This window comes from Sturnira hondurensis, unplaced genomic scaffold (genome assembly GCF_014824575.4).
Source record: "Sturnira hondurensis isolate 20B ecotype Veracruz unplaced genomic scaffold, ASM1482457v3 Scaffold0000167, whole genome shotgun sequence".
Lineage (NCBI taxonomy): Eukaryota > Metazoa > Chordata > Mammalia > Chiroptera > Phyllostomidae > Sturnira > Sturnira hondurensis.
The window spans coordinates 9,851,362-9,869,373 of NW_028072798.1; the positions used below are offsets into that span (position 1 = coordinate 9,851,362).

Genomic DNA, 18,012 nt, shown 5'->3' on the forward strand with positions numbered 1-18,012 from the left:
AGCAAGCAAACTATAACCAGAGACATTGAAATTAAGAACAACTGGACAGTAACCAGAGGGGAGAGGGGACAATGGGGGGGCAAGGAGGGGATAACTATAAAGGTTGTATGGACAAAACCAAGAGGGGGTGAGATCAGGGGTGGGAGGTGGGGATGGCTGGGGTGGGGGGGAAGTGGTGGGGGTAAGTACAGACAACTATACTTAAATAACAATAAAATGATTAATAAAATAAAATAGACTATTAAAAGTTAAAAAAACACAAAAGTAAAACTATCACATGCACACATGTATTTATTTCCATATCTTGAGTGAGACATAGCTACTACATTAATTTTACCGGAAATTAAGAGCAACAACATGAGGTGCATCTCCATGAATTTGTGTATCTGGAACCACACACGCTACACACTTGGTACTTCTGAATGGTCACAGACCGTCTTTCCAGCCACTGGAGAGTCGTCATCTGTTTCCTTTAGTTTCACATATTCTTCAATAAATTCCAAAATGTTCCTTAAAATACATAACAAATAAATATAATAAATTAGAAAAAAGGACACCAAGCATAAAAGAAAACTTCAACATAAATATGTATTTTAGAACACATTTATTCAAAAACACAAAGTGCGTCTTTGTAACCCTCCACTTTCATTTTACAGACTATTTTGAGTAGAGCTTTGGCCGCGAAGGCAGCAGAGATTCCCTCTGCAGTCGGACAGACTCCCCGCAGCATCTTCCAGAGTAAGGACAATGCAGCAGCTGAGGCGGACACGCCTTGAGGATATCTGAAACGGAGATCCATTTATTCCCTGGGCAAGACTGTGAAAGGAGCCTTCCAACTCTGTATTTGTGATGCCGTTTTTTCCTTTGAGGACACCCAGCATCGTCAGGCCTCAAGAAACCAGGATCCACCTGTGCGGCTCACTCGGCACTTGCACAAACACCTTTCCCCCGTGACTTTCTCCGTCGTGGAAGAGCTGGGAGGGAAATGCTCTGTTCTCTGGACTCCTTTGCAACAAAGGACGGCGGCATTGGCCTCGGCACGTGGTGCTGGCCAATGAGTTGAGTGGGAGACCCTGGGAAGGGCTTTTCTTCCTAAATAAAACAGAAAAGCCTCATGCTGAGAAGCGGGACATGTGGACCCGATGCCTGAAGACAGACATATGGATGCTTGGAGGGAAACTAGAGTCAGGAGAAAGGGAAGGAAGACGGAAGAACCCAGCACGATGGCGTCATTGGGCCTAGACCACTAACAATGAAATGTGTCTTTACTGTTGGAAAAATGAGCCCTTTCCACATTTAAAGCTCCAGGGGTTTTCTGTTGCTCCCCAGCTTACCGAAGTCATAGGATTTCAACTGCATACAAACTCTAAGAACTTCAACTATATCAGCTCTAAACGTATGTAACAGATCATATAAACCAGCCATTTCATTTTTAAATTAAAAGTTTTACAGTAATACATGCGTGGGTTTTCCGAAGATTGAATAGCAACGAATGCTGTGTCATTTGAGAAAGGAAAGCCACCCACAGCCACAACACCCTGCCCACGAGAATTAACCTTCGCCTCTTCAGTGTTTTCCAAAGAATTTCTGGCTCGCTTGCTAAAAAACATGGAGAGGTTTAAATCCTGGGCTAAGCATTCTTAAGCCCAGGCAGGGATGTAACATTTCAAATTAAGACTCATGACTGTGAACGCTTCAGAAGTCCGGCCCGGTCTGCTCTAAGTGTAAATGCATGGCCTTGAGGGGAGCCCAACGGCATGGCCGCTCCTGCCGTGGCTCCGCCACTTACCGCTGCTCCTCCCCACCGACACGCTTCCCCACGCACTGCTGCACCTGGCACTCGACCACCTGCCAACGGGTAGACATCAGCCGGTCACATGTGCCGGCAATGACATTGAATCCAAACAGACGACTGCTTCTAGAATCAGGCATCACATTGTAGCTTATACTGTATATTACAGACAGAGACGCATGCAGAGACAGAATTATAATCTTTATAATTTATTAACTGGCTCATTGTTAGCACGTATGTGGGAGGGGCGCCCCAAAAGGTGTCGGAGGAGCCGGTCCGTCATACTCCCTGTAAGCAAGTGCACTCACTACAATTCACTGGTTTTGGTGGAAGGGTTAGAGAACTGGTTGGTTCTGACAGGCACATTCAACCGTTTAGAAAGGTTTTTTAATATATTAGCTTACCCTTTTCAATTTTGAGCTAATATCTACATAGCCAGCTCTTCCTAGCATTAGAGAAACTTATCATTTAGAAAGCTAATGCATAGATTTCTATTTGATTTGTGACATAGTATAAGAAGGCACTATAGGGAATGTTTCTATGGAAAAATGTCGATTTATAAAAACTTACATTTATCTTCCTCATTAGAATATTGTTTGTTTTTTCCAATTTTATAGCGTCAGTCTGAAGGGGAAAAAAGGTTTGAAGAGAAAGACACTTGGTTAAGAACATAAGTAGCACCCCACCCATGGAACACGGTGTGTTGTGTGAATGTCACTGTCCTGACCCCGTGGGACCCAGCTGCGTCCCACCCAGGAGAGACGACGGGACAAACCTGGAAGGAGGGGCGTGAAGGAAGGCAGAGGCTGCTCTGCTGGGTCACCAATTACAGGGGTGAGGGTGACGCTGTAAAACGCTAGAGAACTTTAGGAAAATTCCAGAATAGAAGGCGCCTTCACTTTTCAGAACTAATAATAGAATCTGTTAAGGTGACTGGACACGACATAAAAATATAAATGTCAACACATCACATATACGTCGATGATAACTGCTTATCAACCATCATGTGAAATTATTTCACGTTTTCATTTATAATAGTAGCAGATGCCCTGAAGTCATAGGAATAAACACAACAAAAAATACTTAAAAGCAATGCCTAAAGTAAATTAAATAAATAGAAAATAATCCTTGATGGGAATGTGAATATTATAAAGCTGTCACTTCTTCTCAAATGAATCTATAAAATCATTGAGAGCACAACTGAAATACCAAAAGTTTTGTTACTGAGACTCAAAAAGTCAGTGAACATTATGAAAAAGAACATGCAAAATAACCGCAAACCAATGATGACCAGCAGGGGCCGCCCAAGAGCTGCCCTCCCAGAGCCCAGGCCTGAGCCTGTGCGTGTGCTGTGCAGTCACGAACCCAGTTCGGGAGCGAACGCCTCCTCCTCCCAGGTGCTCACTGCGCCCTCGACCTGGTCACACAGCCTGTTTGTGCCTTGGTGGCCCTACCCGGAAATAGGGTTAATAGTAGAGCACCTATTTCTTACTCTCTCTAAGGTTGCTGAGAATTAAATGACATGGTATTTTTTTAAACGTTCATAGCCATATCTGGTGTACTGTTAATTGATGTCACACTTAGTTATTTTCCTTTGGGTTAGAAAGAATGTACTTCATATTCAACACCAGAAATCAATTACTTAATAGGACAGTAAATGCGGTTTTATTGCACATGCCATTATTTGAATTAAGGAACCAACTATGAATAACGAATAAAGTAATACAAATTCATAATATGGAATCATTATAGGGAATCTTCGTTTTCATTTAGTCCACTTAAAGAGATGCTAATAATCAAAGAAGATGTATATGATTTTGGCATTACATCATGCTTACATTATATAAAGCTGTAACTCATTATTATTTTCATTGTTTAAAAATTCAATTATAAGTTGGTATCTGTTCTCAGGACATTATTTAATTTTAAAAAACAAATGCTTCACTTGTGAAGCATTAGCTACAAGTGTTTTGAAATGAAAATGTATTTGGACCAATTTTTATGTAATTTTTTACCTTATTGCAAAATCAAATTGCTTCATGTGTTCACCCAGATCAAGGGAAGAATAACATAAACATCAAAATAAATAAATTGCATACCTCTATGCTTTTAAGCCTGTTCTCAGTGATATGTAAGATTCCAGTGTGAACCAAAGTTGTTTTAATTTCTGTTTCAAGAGCTTGAATTTCATCCAGTTTCTGAAGTATTTCCCACCTCTTCCTTTCCACTTTGTCAATCAGAGTAAGGGGCTCCTCCTTCCCCGCATTTTCCTCACACGATTCTGGGGGTGTTTTTTGAAAGCAAAGCATCACTGTGTTTAATATCATAGCCCTCAGTCTAATATTACGCATTACTAACAATATGATGCTATACATGGCTGTGTATATTATGTAGCAATAAAATACAATGTAACGCAACCTCCAAGCACGTCAATAGAAAGTGTCTGATTCAGGAACGAGGTGCTCCTTTTTCAGTCCGTCCGTGTGGTCGCTGTTTATTGAGACCCTCCCCGCAGCAGCCGACACCACGCGGGGAAGACACAAGAGTGGGCGGCCAGAGAACCACGCCTGCGCCAGACTTGGAAGATGATAGGAGTCAACGAGCGAAAGGGGTGGGGGCGGTGGAGGAGCAGAACCCGGCACCTCCGCTGGAAAAGAAGGTTGTCCATCGGGGCCAGGGCACTGAGCGCCAGGGGTGCGGCTAGAAAACACGCGGGGGGCCGATCTGAACAAGTCTCGGAGGGGATGTTGAGAAATCAGTCAAAGGGGTCGAAGGATGTGGGAGAAAACACCTTTGGGAGAAACCAGGAGACCATGGTCACCATGTGTCCGGCACCAAGTGTGCACAATGCGAGGCAAGACTGGAGTCAGGAAGACGCCCTAGGGAGCCACCAAGGTCATTTCAACAAGACCAGATGAGGACGGTGCCTGCGGAGTACGGGGAAGTGCAGAGACACAAAGCCAGTTCAGGACATAGGCCAAACACAGGACTGGGTCACTGACTAGACCCAGCTGCGGTGAGGAGGCAGGTGCCCAAGTAACCCTAGGTCTCAGCTGGGCCATAGCTCGGGCAGACGTGTGGGAGGGAAGCAGCGAGATCAATGCAACAGAGAGGTAAGAAGATCTGGGTTGGGACCGAACTTGACCCCTTGTGTTGAAGTGGTTCAGGGGAGAAAGGTGAAGGACGGCTGCCACCGGCTTTCTGACCATGTGCTTGGTGACCCTGTTCATTGAAATAGCCAGGGACATGGGGTCAGTGGGGCGTGGGAGGAGGAGAGAAGTTAACCCGTCTTGGACGTGCTGAGTTGAGACTCGGGGGCCATGCCCACCGGGCAGTTGGATGTACTGATCTCAAGACTGAAAAAAAACATTCCAGCAAGAAAGAAAGTTTAAATCCAAGACACGTGGACTGACTCAAAGACACGCGGGAGCCAGTGAAGAGCAACACCTACAGAATGTAGACAGGAGACCCACGCTGGGCGGGACCTTCTGCTGGGCCGCAGGTGTTCGTTAGCCCAGAGCTCGGGCAGATTCTGATGAGAGGGGTAAGGCTTAACTTTCTGAGAGAGAACAGTTATCTTCTGATAGGAAAGGAGGCAGCGAGGAGGACAAAAGACTCCCTCGTGCACAGTGACAAGGCCAAAGTCACCGCTGTCACACAACCTCACCGAATCCGAGGGAGGGGGAAACTTGGAAGTTCAGTTTTGAAATGTGGGGAAATTTGTTAAGCCTTCCCAAACAACTGTGAGAAAAACTACAAAAGAAAGCCCTTGACCTCATCCCTGACCTTAGCTGTAGGCCTCAACCTGAAATGGCCTGCAGCAGAGAAGCCTGGGGGAGGGCAAGGCCGGTCACATGCCTCTGTCACCCCGTTCTTCCTAACGAGGAGGTGCTTCAGCAGGGAGGTGCCACCGCAAGTGAGGGAAAAGCCCAGGGGACTCTGGGATGGGAAACCTTCAGAAAAGCTTTCAGGAGGAAGAGCACAGGACACCAGGTGTCTTCCGGAGCGCGGAGAGAGTGTCAGACCCAATACTAAGAAAAACGGGCTTGAGTTCCGGACAAGTGGTGGAACTTCGTTCGTCTCTGCCTCGTGCTCCGTCAGCAGTGAGCAGTGGGCAATGAAAACACCAAATGATGCCGTGTGTTCAGAGACGGCAAGCAGGCAAGAGCCCGGTCCAGGATTCCAGGACCTGTTGGTGAGAAGCACCCTGACCAAGAAAGAGAGGCATGGGTGCGGGCAGAGAAGGGACCCCACCCACTTCAGACCCTGAGATGAGAAGTCAGGCACAGAGCCAGCCCAGGTCTGAGAAGTGGCCGTGGGGATGCGGGTGACCAGAGACAGCAGGTGAAGAACACATTGCTCCCGGGAAGGACAGAACACCCTCGGAAGGAAAAACAAAGACTCTGGCAAGAACCCTTGAGGCGAGGCCTGCTGGGAACTTCACGCAGTTAGGTGTGTCTGTTCTGAACCTCAGCGAGAGAAAAGACAGTGGTTCCCCGTGAGTTACCGAGTCGTGCTCCACAAACTTGGGGGGGGAAGGCGTTTGACTGAATCATTGTGTCAACAGTAAAAACTAATGAGCAACAAACATAACTGAACCTATTTTGATTATTTAATCATATTTTCATCTGTGCGTCTAATTGAAGGTAATTTTGAACATTCACTTAATGCATCAGTCTTCATAAAATGTAATACATTTGCCACGAACTGCGTGTTTTTCCACCCCAGGAAGGCGGGTAGAATGAAGAAGGAACAGGCAGCCACTCACTGGGCCCAACCGCGTCCTGCGTGCGGCCAGCACCCTCAGCCCTCCCCCTGAACCCGGGAGGGGCGTGATGTCCATCATGCCCACCTACAGTCAGGCCGCTGAGACTGCGCAGGTTGAGAGGATGAAGCTCAGATCCTGGGGGACCACTGGTCACGTTGCCTGGCTGTGGAGCCTGTCCCTGCACCCGCCACTGAGCTGCCCTGGGAGAGGGGTCCCCCCGTGGGCAGAGACCGAGAATGGGGTGCCAGACCGAGGGCCCGGCAAATGCGGACAGCCTCGGAGCTCGGTGGGGTCTACAAAGGCGGACTTCAGTGAGCTGAGCGAGGAGCAAAAACGAAGGTCCCTTTCATGGCTGTGACTCTGAAACCCCCCGAGGCCCCGGCCCACGTCCTCAGGTGCATGCCCACGGGGATGCTCAGAGCAAGAAGCTCCACGCTCCGGAGTCCGTTATGTATTTTCAGACGCTTTCTCTGAGATGAGCAGCGTGGAGCCCTCCAGCACGCCCTTGTGGGATCTCACCTCCACATTTAGGCCATCGGTGTATTTCCTCAGAATCTATTTCAAATGTCTGGGTCAGAACTTAACATAATTTTCTCTACACAAGGTCCTGACCTAATCCAACGTTCCCCTGAAAACCGCACAGACTGGAGGCAGGGGTGTCGGCTGCAGCCCACAAGCTGCAGGTGGCCCAGGATGGCTGTGCCTGCGGCCGACACACAATCGTGAACTCACTGAAAACATGATGTTTTTGTGACAACATGCCACCATGGATTTGCTGTGCGGCCCAGGACAACCCCTCTTCCTCCAGTGGGGCCCAGAGACGCCACAGGGTGGGATGGGACCCCTGCTCCAGAGAATACGAATCGGTGCCAGCGTCCTGCCTGCTGCCCGGAGACGCGGACCACCCACAGGCACGGGACGCCACGGGACCTGGGGTGACTGTCCTGGCCCTCACGGGAGCCCTCAGACAAACCTCTTCCTGCACCCCTACGGCATTTCCTCTGAAGCACTGCAGACTGAACCAAAACTCACCACGTTGTGCAGAACCCGCGCCCTCCGCAGCAGAGTGGAGCAGACTGCGTTCCACCTCCAGTTCGCTCCGGAGTCTGCGGTGCGAGAAGCAAAGCAGTGAGATATTAGAGCCCGTTCGCTCCTTCTTCCCCTGGGTTACTACTTCATGTCTGCTTCAATGGAGAAACCAAAACAGGCCCTCTCATTTTCTAACAAAAAGCTCATCGGAAAATGTACATAAAGATGTATATGAGACCTGAAGTGTGTCGAGTTAAAAAACCCAGAGACTCCTTCTTCGTCAAGGTTGCACAAACCACTATTTAAAGGAGCCCACTGATAGAAAATAAATGACTTCCCACATTGTGTATCGACATTATTTTGGGACTTGAATTCCGAAAAGGCAAGGAGGCAAAATCCTAGCATTTTCTACTCCGAGGCAAACAACCAATCAAGGGCGATGGAAAGGTCTGCCTGAGGTCGGAACAAGGTTTCCTTTCTTCCTGTATCGTGTCCTCATCCGCAGATGCAATTTACAAATGCCACTGTATTTAAACTCAAAATGAAATGCAGGAAATGGTGAAATAAGAAAATAAAAGTCTTTGCAATCTCTTCCTTTGTATCCTCTTCCTGGTTCAAAATAAATGAAATGTACTATCTTATTTCTAACAGATTTAGAGTGAGGAAAACCAAGAGATCTAATGTGTCGTATATACTGAGGGGAACCTGTGATTTTAGTAAAAACATTAACCCCACAAGTGACCGGATCCTGCATGTCCACAGGGCCTCACAGTCTCAGAAGGCTTTCACGTTATTGGCTCATCTCATCACAGATTAAAAAAACAGAAAAGTATTGTGATCCCCAATTTTAAGAAGCTGAGGTTAGCTGGATTGATAATAATGGTAACAGCCTTCTCAATATATAAATTCAGCATGTTTCATTTCTATACATTTTCCACGTAGCACAGGTTTACACATTACATATGTTTCTAGGCCATTACTTCTCCTTCTTCAGGGACTTTGGTTGCACGCGCAGTGGGTTTTCTCCGTGGGTCTTCCACTCTAACGCTATCTCTCTCTCTGAGAGAAAGAGAGAAATATCTTTTTAAAATATTTATTTTTTTATTTTTAGAGAGAGGGGAAGGGAAGGAGAAAGAGAGGGACAGAAACATCGATGTGTGTGGTTGCCTCGCACAGGGCCCCCCACTGGGGACCTGGCCTGCACCCCAGGCCTGTGCTGTAACTGGGAATCGAACCCCGACCCTTTGCTTCGCAGCGCAAGCTCAACCCACTGAGCCACAGCAGCCAGGGCTCTATATATCTTTTTCATTGTCTTGTTCTCCTGCTTTCCTCTGCTTCCCCTTCAATGTGTTTCTATTCACAAGTCCTCCTCATTGCAAGCCATCATGTAGTCCTCATCTCCGACTTTGACTTTCAGCCTCTTTCCTCAGTTGTCACACCCTGTTTTGTGTCTCTTTTTTCTGTGGTTGATGTCTGTGCTTAGGTTTAAAGTTCTGACTCCAGGCGGTTTTCACAGCCCGCAGGCTCTTCTGAGGCGCGTTGGTTCAGTTCGGATTCCGGGGCAGCTTCGCCAGCCGTTGGCTGTTCCCCCGGGGCGGGCATTTCCACCAGCTGAATCGGTGGGATTCTCGTTTTCTGCTCTCCATACAGGAGATTTCATGGACGAGACATTCTGTGCCTCTGCAGTTTGCGGGCAGGGCCGATGCCTGGGGGTGCGGGGGGCAGTTGGGGTGTGGACTCCCTAATTCAAGAGTAGCAAATATTCATGCCCTGTGGTTTGGGGTTTTTTCTTTTTGTTTTAATCTTTATCTGGATAGCATTTTTTTTTTTTTGGAAGAAAGGCAGGCCGGTAGTGGGAAGGGTTGAGCGCCCCGCAAGTGTCTCCCGCTGTGGGGTTCTAACCCCCCTCGACGGATGCTCTTTCTACGCCACACGGTTACGGAAGGGTGGTGATCACCCCCCCCCGCTCCCCCCATCGCCCCCACTCAGAACTTGCTCCCTTCCAGCCTCACCGTTGGTCCTTCCTCCCCGGTCAGTGCTCTGGGACACCGACCAGGCGCCTCTGCCACTCCTCGCCCAGGAACACCCCCTCGCTCTCAGGCAGTGGGTCTAGAACATTCTAGGGCGTCTATAGGCTCCCTCCTTTCCTCCCCACCGGTCCCTGCTCACGCAGGTCTGCAGCGAGTGACAACACCTCACTGACACTCCGTGATTATTTCCTATTTTCAGGTCTTTTGAATTTCACAGCTTCGTCTTGTCTAATAGTTGCACTGAAGTTAGAGGTTTCTTTGAGGGTTTTTGTGTGTTTGGTTGGTTGGTTTTGTTTCTTATTTTGTTTTCTTGAGGAAATTTAGGGTATGTCTGATATGCTTTCATTTTTTTTCAATCCCTCGTCATTTCTTCCCGGAGGACCTGCACACAGAGAGGTTAATGGGGCTCCTTAGGATGAAGGACAAGGGCATCACGGGTGCCTTTTCAGCTCTCTCGACTATCAAGTGAAGCCCCCGGGGACCACCAGCAAAGGTGCAAGAAGCAGAAAGACTGCCCCCCATGGAAACACTACAGGCCTTCGAGGTCCTGGCCACCCATGACGGCTCGTGGGAGAGGCCAGAGGACCGGCGTGGTGAGGGGAATGATGCAGAAAACAGCATATACAGGTGCATGCTGTCACTGGGGTGCAAATGCTGTGAACTAGGTCGGCCCAACACAGACCAAATCAGACCGTGACCTCACTTGTCATTGTGCTCCAGGGCCGCCTTGGTGGCTGTCACGAGCGCCCTCAGCTGCTCCTGGGCCTGCTGGACGTCCGCTGTCTTCACTGGCCTCCTCTCCAGCCCCTTGGCCTGAGCCAGCAGCGCCTAGAAGAACAAGGCCCACGGGCGACACAAACACACAAGAAGGGTGAGCACCTGCCTGTTTTGGGTGACTACAGGGTATTCAAGCCGGTCTGAGTCAAAATAGAAGGTGAAATGAGGTGAATGATGGGGAGGCCCGAGGGCTGAGGGGGGACAATTAGTCACGCGATGATCTGGGCGGTGCATTTTTCAGTATTTTAAGGCTTTATTCTCCTGAGGAGTGTTTTAGGCGGCGGGGGTCTCGCTGCTGGTGGCGCGGGAAGAGCATGCCGATCGAGCGCTTCGAGCCCGTGGCCGTGGCCCCGCGTGGTCTTCCAGGAGCAGCTCAGTGTAGGCGCCTCGGGGGCCCCGAACAGCGCCGTGCTCCGGTGAGGGAGCCGATGCTGCCCCTCGGGGGGGGCTGCCACACCTCCAGAGCGGACAGCCGGTGCCCTGTGGCCTGGGGGTCCCGTCACGGCGGCCGCTGGCTGACGCATGGGCATAATGTCCCACCGTGACTCAGCCTCGAAAGGCAGGAAGCCGGGCAGACCCAGCTGGGCCTATGGTGGTAATCCTGTCCCACACGAGTGTCTTTTCCTGCCGCAAAAAAACCCAAAGCAAAGCAAAAAACCCGCACGTGGGGTTTGACCTGAAGAAGGACGCCAGAACTGAACTTCAGGTAACGCTGCGCTTGTTCTAATCCTCACCTGAAGTGTGTTTATTGATCTTAGAGGGACGGACGGGAAGGGTTTGGGGAGAGAGAAAGAAGGAGAAACATCAATTTGTTGCCTCCCGTATGGGCCCTGACCAGGTCTGGAACGCGACACCTCTGGTGGGTGGGACAATGCTCCGCCCAGTGGAGCCACCTGGCCGGGACAGAGGTGTGTGTGGGTGTACACACACACCCACACACACACACATTTGTCACTGGTTTTCAAATAAAGTGCAGCAGGGTAAGCCCAACGTAGAGCAAATCAGTAACCCCCACTTCTCACCGTGCTCCAGGGCTGCCTTGGAGGCCATCACGAGGAATATGCATCTATTTATATGTATGCGTGTATATAAAGAGATACATATACACCAGCGCACAGAAGTTATACAAACGATGCTTGTCAACAGAGAGTGGAAACCGGGGACCGGAAGGGTCAGCTGGCGGAAAAGGCGGCTCAGCATCGGCGGCCAGAGATACTGACAGAAAACGAGCCGTGCGTGTGCCCCTCCCACCCCCGACTCTCGAGTGAACAGCAGGTAAGAAGTAAATCCTTCACCAGTGTGTCCATCAGCCAGCCCAAGGCACAGCCCTTACGGCCTAAATTGCAGCCGTCCTGAATTACGTAGGCACGGAGCGGGGTGCTCAGAGCCCGTGAATCGGGCAGCACTAGGCCCGCTCAGGCACCCACGGGCGAGTCGTTACCTGGTGCCGTTCTGCGGGCCGGGTGTGCAGCAAGACGGCCATGTAGAGCTCGTACTCGTCCTGCAGAGAGAGGAGAGGCCCGGGGCTGTGTCCTGAGCCGGCACAGCAGGGTCAGGGGTGTCGCGTGCATGAATGATGTGGACATCGGCCTCAGCCACGTCAAGAAGACAAACCATTTCCACGCTGCCCTAAACGAGGCGCACACTCCAGCCTGCGCACAGTCGGAGCAACTCTGAAGCATCCGTGCCCATGAACCATCCGTCCCCGCAGAGCTGTGCCGACAAATGCCTCGCCCATGTACACAGGTGACCGCCGGCCACACAGGAGCTCCGTGGGTGTGGGTGGGTCCCTGAGGGACAAGCCTCCCGGGCCGGGGGACCTTCTCGTCACATCCTGTCACCGCAGGGCTGCGTCTAGGTACTCCACGTCATTAGGGACTTGGAGGAGCATGAGCTGTGTAAACAACCTGACTTCAGCTCGGCTTCCACCTGGAGGTCTCTATCACCACGCAATCCCAGCAAATGTATGTTTTCATAACGGTTCACAGAAATTCCGCGTGCCTGACTGTAAGTGTGTATGTTACACATGCACGATTGTGTAAATCTGCCAACAACGGGGAAGCTTCGGTGAAAAACACAGCTCTGGGGCCGAGCTCGCAGGGTGTCTGCGGCCCGAGGCCCACGGTGCCTCTGAGTGGTTTGCCGCGTCTGTGGGAGGGAGACCGGGACACGGGGAAGGGCGCTGCTGAGGCCTGAGGTCGTGTGTGCGGCACATCAGGCCTGGCTCTCAGCTGCGCGGTGGGAGAGGAATGCTACCTACCTTAACCTCTTTCAAGAGATCTCCAAATATCAAAGAACTCTTACAGACGTCTTCGAAGACTGCGCTGAGCACCTGGAGTTTGTTGCGGGGGTGGCAGGGGCACACCTTCTGCAGCTCCTGGAGGAGAACCAGAGCCGGCCCTTTCGGGGTGCCCGTCTCCCTTCCCAGGGAGTCCGCCGGCTGCCCACTGGAGCCCCCACGGGCCTCCATCAGAGCCTCAGCCCCCGTCGCCCCAGGATCGGGACCCAGCAGGGCAAGGAGACGACCCGGGGGCGTATGATGCCCTGCACCCGGCGCTGAGAACCTGCGACGGCCTGCTCACCTGGGGTCTTTCTTGACCTCTGTTTCCTTTATTCATTCCCCCACACCCCGCGGCCAGGGATTCCCTCTCTGCCCACACGTCCCCACACCGTTCTCTCTCCAGCAGTCCTCTGGTCAGCTCACACCCAACCTCTGTTCTCCTTCCCGCACCCTCCCCTCCCGACATCAGGCCGGGGCCCCCATTCCCCGGGCACAACCCTGGGCAGCTCTCTGGGCTCCTCGTGTGGCCCTGTCCACCTTCTACAGACGTGGTGGCCGCTCGCAGACGTCCCCTGCGGGACGTGACTCACCCTTCCCCTGCTCCCTCTCCCTCACTTGGCTCCACGGAGGCAGGAGACCCTTCCCTCAGGGCTCCCGTGCCCTGTGGGTGTTAGCTTACTACCCTGCCCGTGGCTCCTGATGCTCAAATCATGACGTCACCTCCCCGGTTGGGCTCCCAGCTCGGCCCTCCCTTATGTCGCCCCAGCTGTGACCACCCGCGTCACGTGGGACGTTGTCAGTGACTGGCAGCTCTGCCACCTTCCACCTGGGCGAGGAGTGAGGTGTCCAAGGGCCAGAGTCTGCCCACAGCACCCAGCCGCCAGGGACAGGAGCAAGTGCGCCCCCTGCCCAGGACCCCTCAACCGCCCTCCTCACCTGTTCCAACTTCTTCTCGTGGCACATGGCCACCCTGCGCCCAGTAAAATCGGTCACCAGGAGATCTTGCGTGGCAAGCACTTCCCTTTGGAAGTGCAAGAACTCCCTGTACTTGTCCGCTTTCGTCAGGCCGGCCAAGTAGGAGCTGAGGTACCAGTACTCGTCCTTGCCCCCGGGCGACATCACGCACTCGCGGCTGGACCGCCCCGCCTGCGGCTTCAGGACCTTCATCTCCGGCCATCGAAGCTCTTCTCTCCTTCGCAACCCGGCGCCCTCTTCCCCCGGTGTCAGCTTTGGGGGGACGTCCTCTTGGGAAGTGTGCAAAACTCCGGCGGGGGGGTTCAGGTACCTGAAGAGGGGGGTGCCGGGGCCATCGTTTGGACCCAGAGCCGTGTTGATGGTAAAATAGGCCCAAGCACCCTTCATCTTGGCGACCTTCTCATCACACGGCCTTTCCACCCTGTGGGCTCGCCGGCCCTCCGGCCTGTGGGCGTTGTGCCAGTGGCGGAGGATGGTCTCGGGGGGCCTGTACAGCTTGTTGGGGTTCAGGTGTCCGGAGGTGTAGAGCAGGATGTCATCCCTGTGGCTCTTCTCGAGTCTGTTTAGCAGCTTCGTGAGGTTGCACAGGGTCCTCACTCCCGGGGTCTCACAGTGCTTCCACCGCAGGTAAACTGCAGGGGAGACAAGCCGACGGTGAAACCCGCTCCGAGGCCGTGGCAAGGCCCTGGGGCAGCTGTGCGCGACGGCAGCAGAGTTCACAGCCACTCCCAAAGTGGGGTGGACCACACAGAGAGGGGACACGACCCCCACTGGCCAGGCGGCCCCTGCTCTGAGGCAGGGATGGGAGGTCGGGGGCATTGTTTCCTCCTGGAGAAAGGAAGGAGCAGCCGGACCAGTGGAGAGGGCGGGGGCGTCTCCTGCCGTCTAACAACCTCCCCACATGCAACAGCCACAAACCCCGTATCAGCTCGTGGTTCTTTGGGTCAGAGCCGCAGCCTGGAGGGGCCGAGGCCTCCGTGTGGGCAGCAGCTCGGGCAAGAAGACGTGGCCCAGCCGGGCTGACTTATTGGAAGCTGGGGGGACTGCTTCCAGGCCCGTGCCCACAGTTGGCATGCTCCATTGTTGGACCCAGGGCTCCGACCCCCTTGTTTGCTGCTGTGGGGGACTCTGCCCCCAGAACACCCACTTCCCCAACACACGGCCCCTCCACCTGGGAGCCAGCAGGGCCCCCACGGCCTTCCCACGCCCTGTCTTCTGGCCTGCCTCCTGCGATAGGCCAGCCACACCCCCCTCCCAGACACTCTCCCCAGCTGGGAGCCACCAGGGCCCAAGGACACGGCCCAGGGGCGGAGTGCTCCCTCCTCATGCCCGCCGAGGGGGCAGGGACCTCGGGGCCTCCCAGAGCTGGGCCACCTCTGGAGGCGGTGGGTCACCAAGCACAAGCCCAGTCTCGCCTTGGGAGATCGGGAACTAGAGCCGCTGCCTCCAGTGGGGTGGTTGTTGAGAATCTCCACCATGGGTCTGCCCAGCTCTTCCCAGAAACCACTCAGGGAACGTTAAAACAGCAACAGAATACTTCTCCAAGGCTGACAATCATCACGACTTATCACAGGCATCGGCACATGAAGAGTGTGCTGACACCACACCACATTGCTCAGGCTTCTCCAGGAGACAGACTGACGCGTTTAGGCGGACGGACAGACAGACAGAGGTGCATGGGTTTATCCTGAGGGGTTGACTCACAGGAGTCTACAGTCCAGTAAGCCCACAACCTGAAGTCGGGCCAGCAGCCTGGGGACCCCGTTCTCGTCTGAGGGCCTTGGCCAGGGAACCCCCCTCCTTCTGTGAGGCCAGCCTTTGCTCCATTACATCACGATGAGCTCAGAGCTCTGCAGGGGCTCTGAGGCGGGGGGACCGTGTGCCGGCACCAGGCAGAGGCTGGGGCTGCCAGCCGGCCAGGGTCAGGACCTCCGTCCCAGGACCACAGGGCACCGCTGCGCAGCTGGGGTGCGCAGGCACCTCCGCCCCACTTGCCCCGAGTCCACTGGTTCGTGCGTTTCGGCTTATCTGGCAACGAATTCTTCCTCCTAGTTTTTAAGTTACAGGACATGTGCTTATTAAGAAATGCCAAAGTAAGACGGGATACCTTTCCAATTCCAGCCACCAGGCAGGTGCTTTTGCACAGGAAGGGCCTGGGGGTGGTCTGGGGCAGCTCTTGACCAGCCAGCTCCTCTGGTACAAAGGCTGGAGGCAGGCAGCTCAGAGACTGTCCCTCCCGGACACCTTGGGACCTCCTCGCCCCACCACCCAGCAGACCACAGAGACCCCGCACGGTGCGCACAGAGAAAGCACGCAGAACTGCCCGGAGGACTGGCCGAGAGTCCGAGACAGACCCCACCACTGGGATGGGAAGCCGGCACACTGGAAGCAGAAAGGGGGAAAGCAAAACGCTCAAGTTCACGGCCAGAATGGCTTCTCAGGCCTGTACTAGCCCAGGGACCAGACTGGCAGGGTCACTGTAGAGAAGAGGGTCTTACTAACACAGGAGAAGCAGCCAAAGAACTCACAGGGGCAGGCACTGCTCCCCCCACCTTCCGGACGGGAAACCACGTCAGGGGCGGTTAGAGTCAGGGGCGGTTAGAGTCAGGGGCGGCTAGAGTCAGGGGCGGCTAGAGTCAGGGGCGGCAGGCTGAGAGCCGAGCCATGCACACAGAGCACGGTTCTGCGTGTGCTTGGAAGCCATCAAATAAAAGTTTTATAAAAATATTTGGTAACTTTTGCTCAGTCCAGCCAGGTTTCTCTCAGCCCGGAGTCCACCTGGGCCACAGGCTTCATTCCCATGCGCACGCATCGGCCTCAGCGGCAACGACCTAGGGTGAGGCTCCCTGCCCACCCCCCCACTGGTAAGTTCACAATAGCCCCGGACCAAAGAGAGACCCCAAATAAAGAGAAAGTGGAGCGCTTGGTGCCCAGGGGCTGGTGGGGGCTTGGCGAGGAGTGGGGAAGGGCCCTGCACCGCAGAAAGTGCCCCACAGTGTGGCTTTTTCAAAGGAATACGGGAATAGCAGCCAGGAATGTCCTCCTTCATCCCCGCTCCTGCCAAGGACAGGGACACACGCGCCCACGCAGGCGTCTGATCCACTCCCTTTGTCCCTTTGTGTGTCGCAACCAGCTTTTCTGTGGAGGCAACTCGACCTCAAATCCAGTCCTAACGCCTGGGAATGCAGCCTCCGGGAGGAGCGCCATCTCCCGCCAGGGTTCAGAGCCGCGGGTCCCCAGGCAGTGCCACACCACACGCACACACAACAGCAAACGCGAGGCACTCGGTGCCACTCACAGTCCTGCTCCGAATCCTCAGCCATCGCCTCCCCTCGCGCTTCGCTCCTGGCCGCCAGCCAGGCTGGGAGTCACCGAGGAGACGGCAAACATTCCGAGTCCCTCCCACCCTGTTCCTCTGCTGCCAGGCAACCAGGACAGGCAGCCCCCCCACCCCGCCCCACAGCTGCATCTCTCCCCTGGTCCCTCCCTCTCCCGGGCTTCTCGCCTTCTTCAGCTTGCTGGGTTTACCATGTAAGATAAAACACTCTTTATGATTTGAAAAACCGCCCAAACACCCTTGCACTCTCTAATTCCTCCCCAAAGCCTCGGGCGCTGAAAAGCTAAGTGGTCTTCAGCTGGGCATCTTGTAGAGAGAGGTTCACACTGCACAGCGCACAACCCCCTCACTGTGCCAGGAGCTCTCGCACACAGTAGGGGCTGAACCTGGGACTCCTGCACACAGTAGGGGCCGTGCCTGGAGCTCTAGCAGAGAGTGGGTGCTGCACCTGGAGCTCTCCCCCAGGAGGGGCTGCATCCAGAGCTCTAGCACACAGTAGGGCTGCATCCAGAGCTCTAGCACAGAGGAGGGGCAGTCGCTAAACCATCGGGTATTCATTTCACTGCAATGAACCAGGAATCTCCCAGCAGGACACTGACAGAAGCTGAGGTGCAGGAACTTGCCCGAGACCAGGTAGCAGGGAGAAGGAGCTTTGACCACAGGGGCCATGCCCTTCCCTCAGGCCACCCCGTGTCAAAGGAGGCAAAGCTCCAAGGCTCGCCTTGTCCTACCTGAGAGCCAGCGTTCAAGGGCAGAGGCACAGGGATGGGCTGCTCCCGGGAGACTGACTTCATTGTTTTTTTCATAAATGACTTTATTGTTGTTTGGTTCCAGGAGACTGACTTTAAACGCCCCCCACCTCAGGCTCTGCACCAAGAGAGGCCACAACAGTGGAGCCCAGAGCTGTGGCCGTCAGGACAGGAGGCGACTGGGAAGGCGCTCAGTCGGTTTCCTGTATCTCTGTCGGTGCTGGTTGGGCACTGTCCACGAGCGAGCGTGCTCATAAGCCACAAGGTCGCCACG

The 18,012-nt window shown here is 53.6% G+C and overlaps 1 protein-coding gene across 2 annotated transcripts; it reads right to left on the reverse strand.

Moving 5' to 3' along the window:
• Window positions 1-285: 285 nt before the first annotated feature.
• CUNH6orf118 (chromosome unknown C6orf118 homolog) lies at window positions 286-17,017 on the reverse strand. Of its 2 annotated transcripts, XM_037060323.1 has the most exons (10): window positions 16,951-17,017; window positions 13,614-14,284; window positions 12,657-12,773; window positions 11,838-11,897; window positions 10,323-10,447; window positions 7,593-7,666; window positions 3,892-4,073; window positions 2,363-2,416; window positions 1,790-1,848; window positions 286-510 (listed from the first exon to the last, which is right to left on the reverse strand). In XM_037060323.1, the coding sequence occupies exons 1-10, from the start codon at window positions 16,973-16,975 to the stop codon at window positions 402-404; spliced, it is 1,476 nt and encodes a 491-aa protein (XP_036916218.1). In that variant the 5' UTR covers window positions 16,976-17,017; the 3' UTR covers window positions 286-401. The 2 variants fall into 2 exon arrangements, with proteins under 2 accessions (XP_036916218.1, XP_036916289.1); XM_037060394.1 differs by lacking the exon at window positions 11,838-11,897.
• Window positions 17,018-18,012: the final 995 nt, after the last annotated feature.

Bases quoted from the DNA above. Each gene is read 5' to 3' on its own strand.
- CUNH6orf118 (XM_037060323.1), bottom strand. From the start codon at position 16,975: ATGGCTGAGGATTCGGAGCAGGACT. The intron at 4,074-7,592 runs GTGAGTTTTGGT...AAACACCCCCAG, and splicing joins CGCGGGTTCTGCACAACGTG to AATCGTGTGAGGAAAATGCG. The intron at 1,849-2,362 runs GTAAGTTTTTAT...ACCCGTTGGCAG, and splicing joins TTCTAATGAGGAAGATAAAT to GTGGTCGAGTGCCAGGTGCA.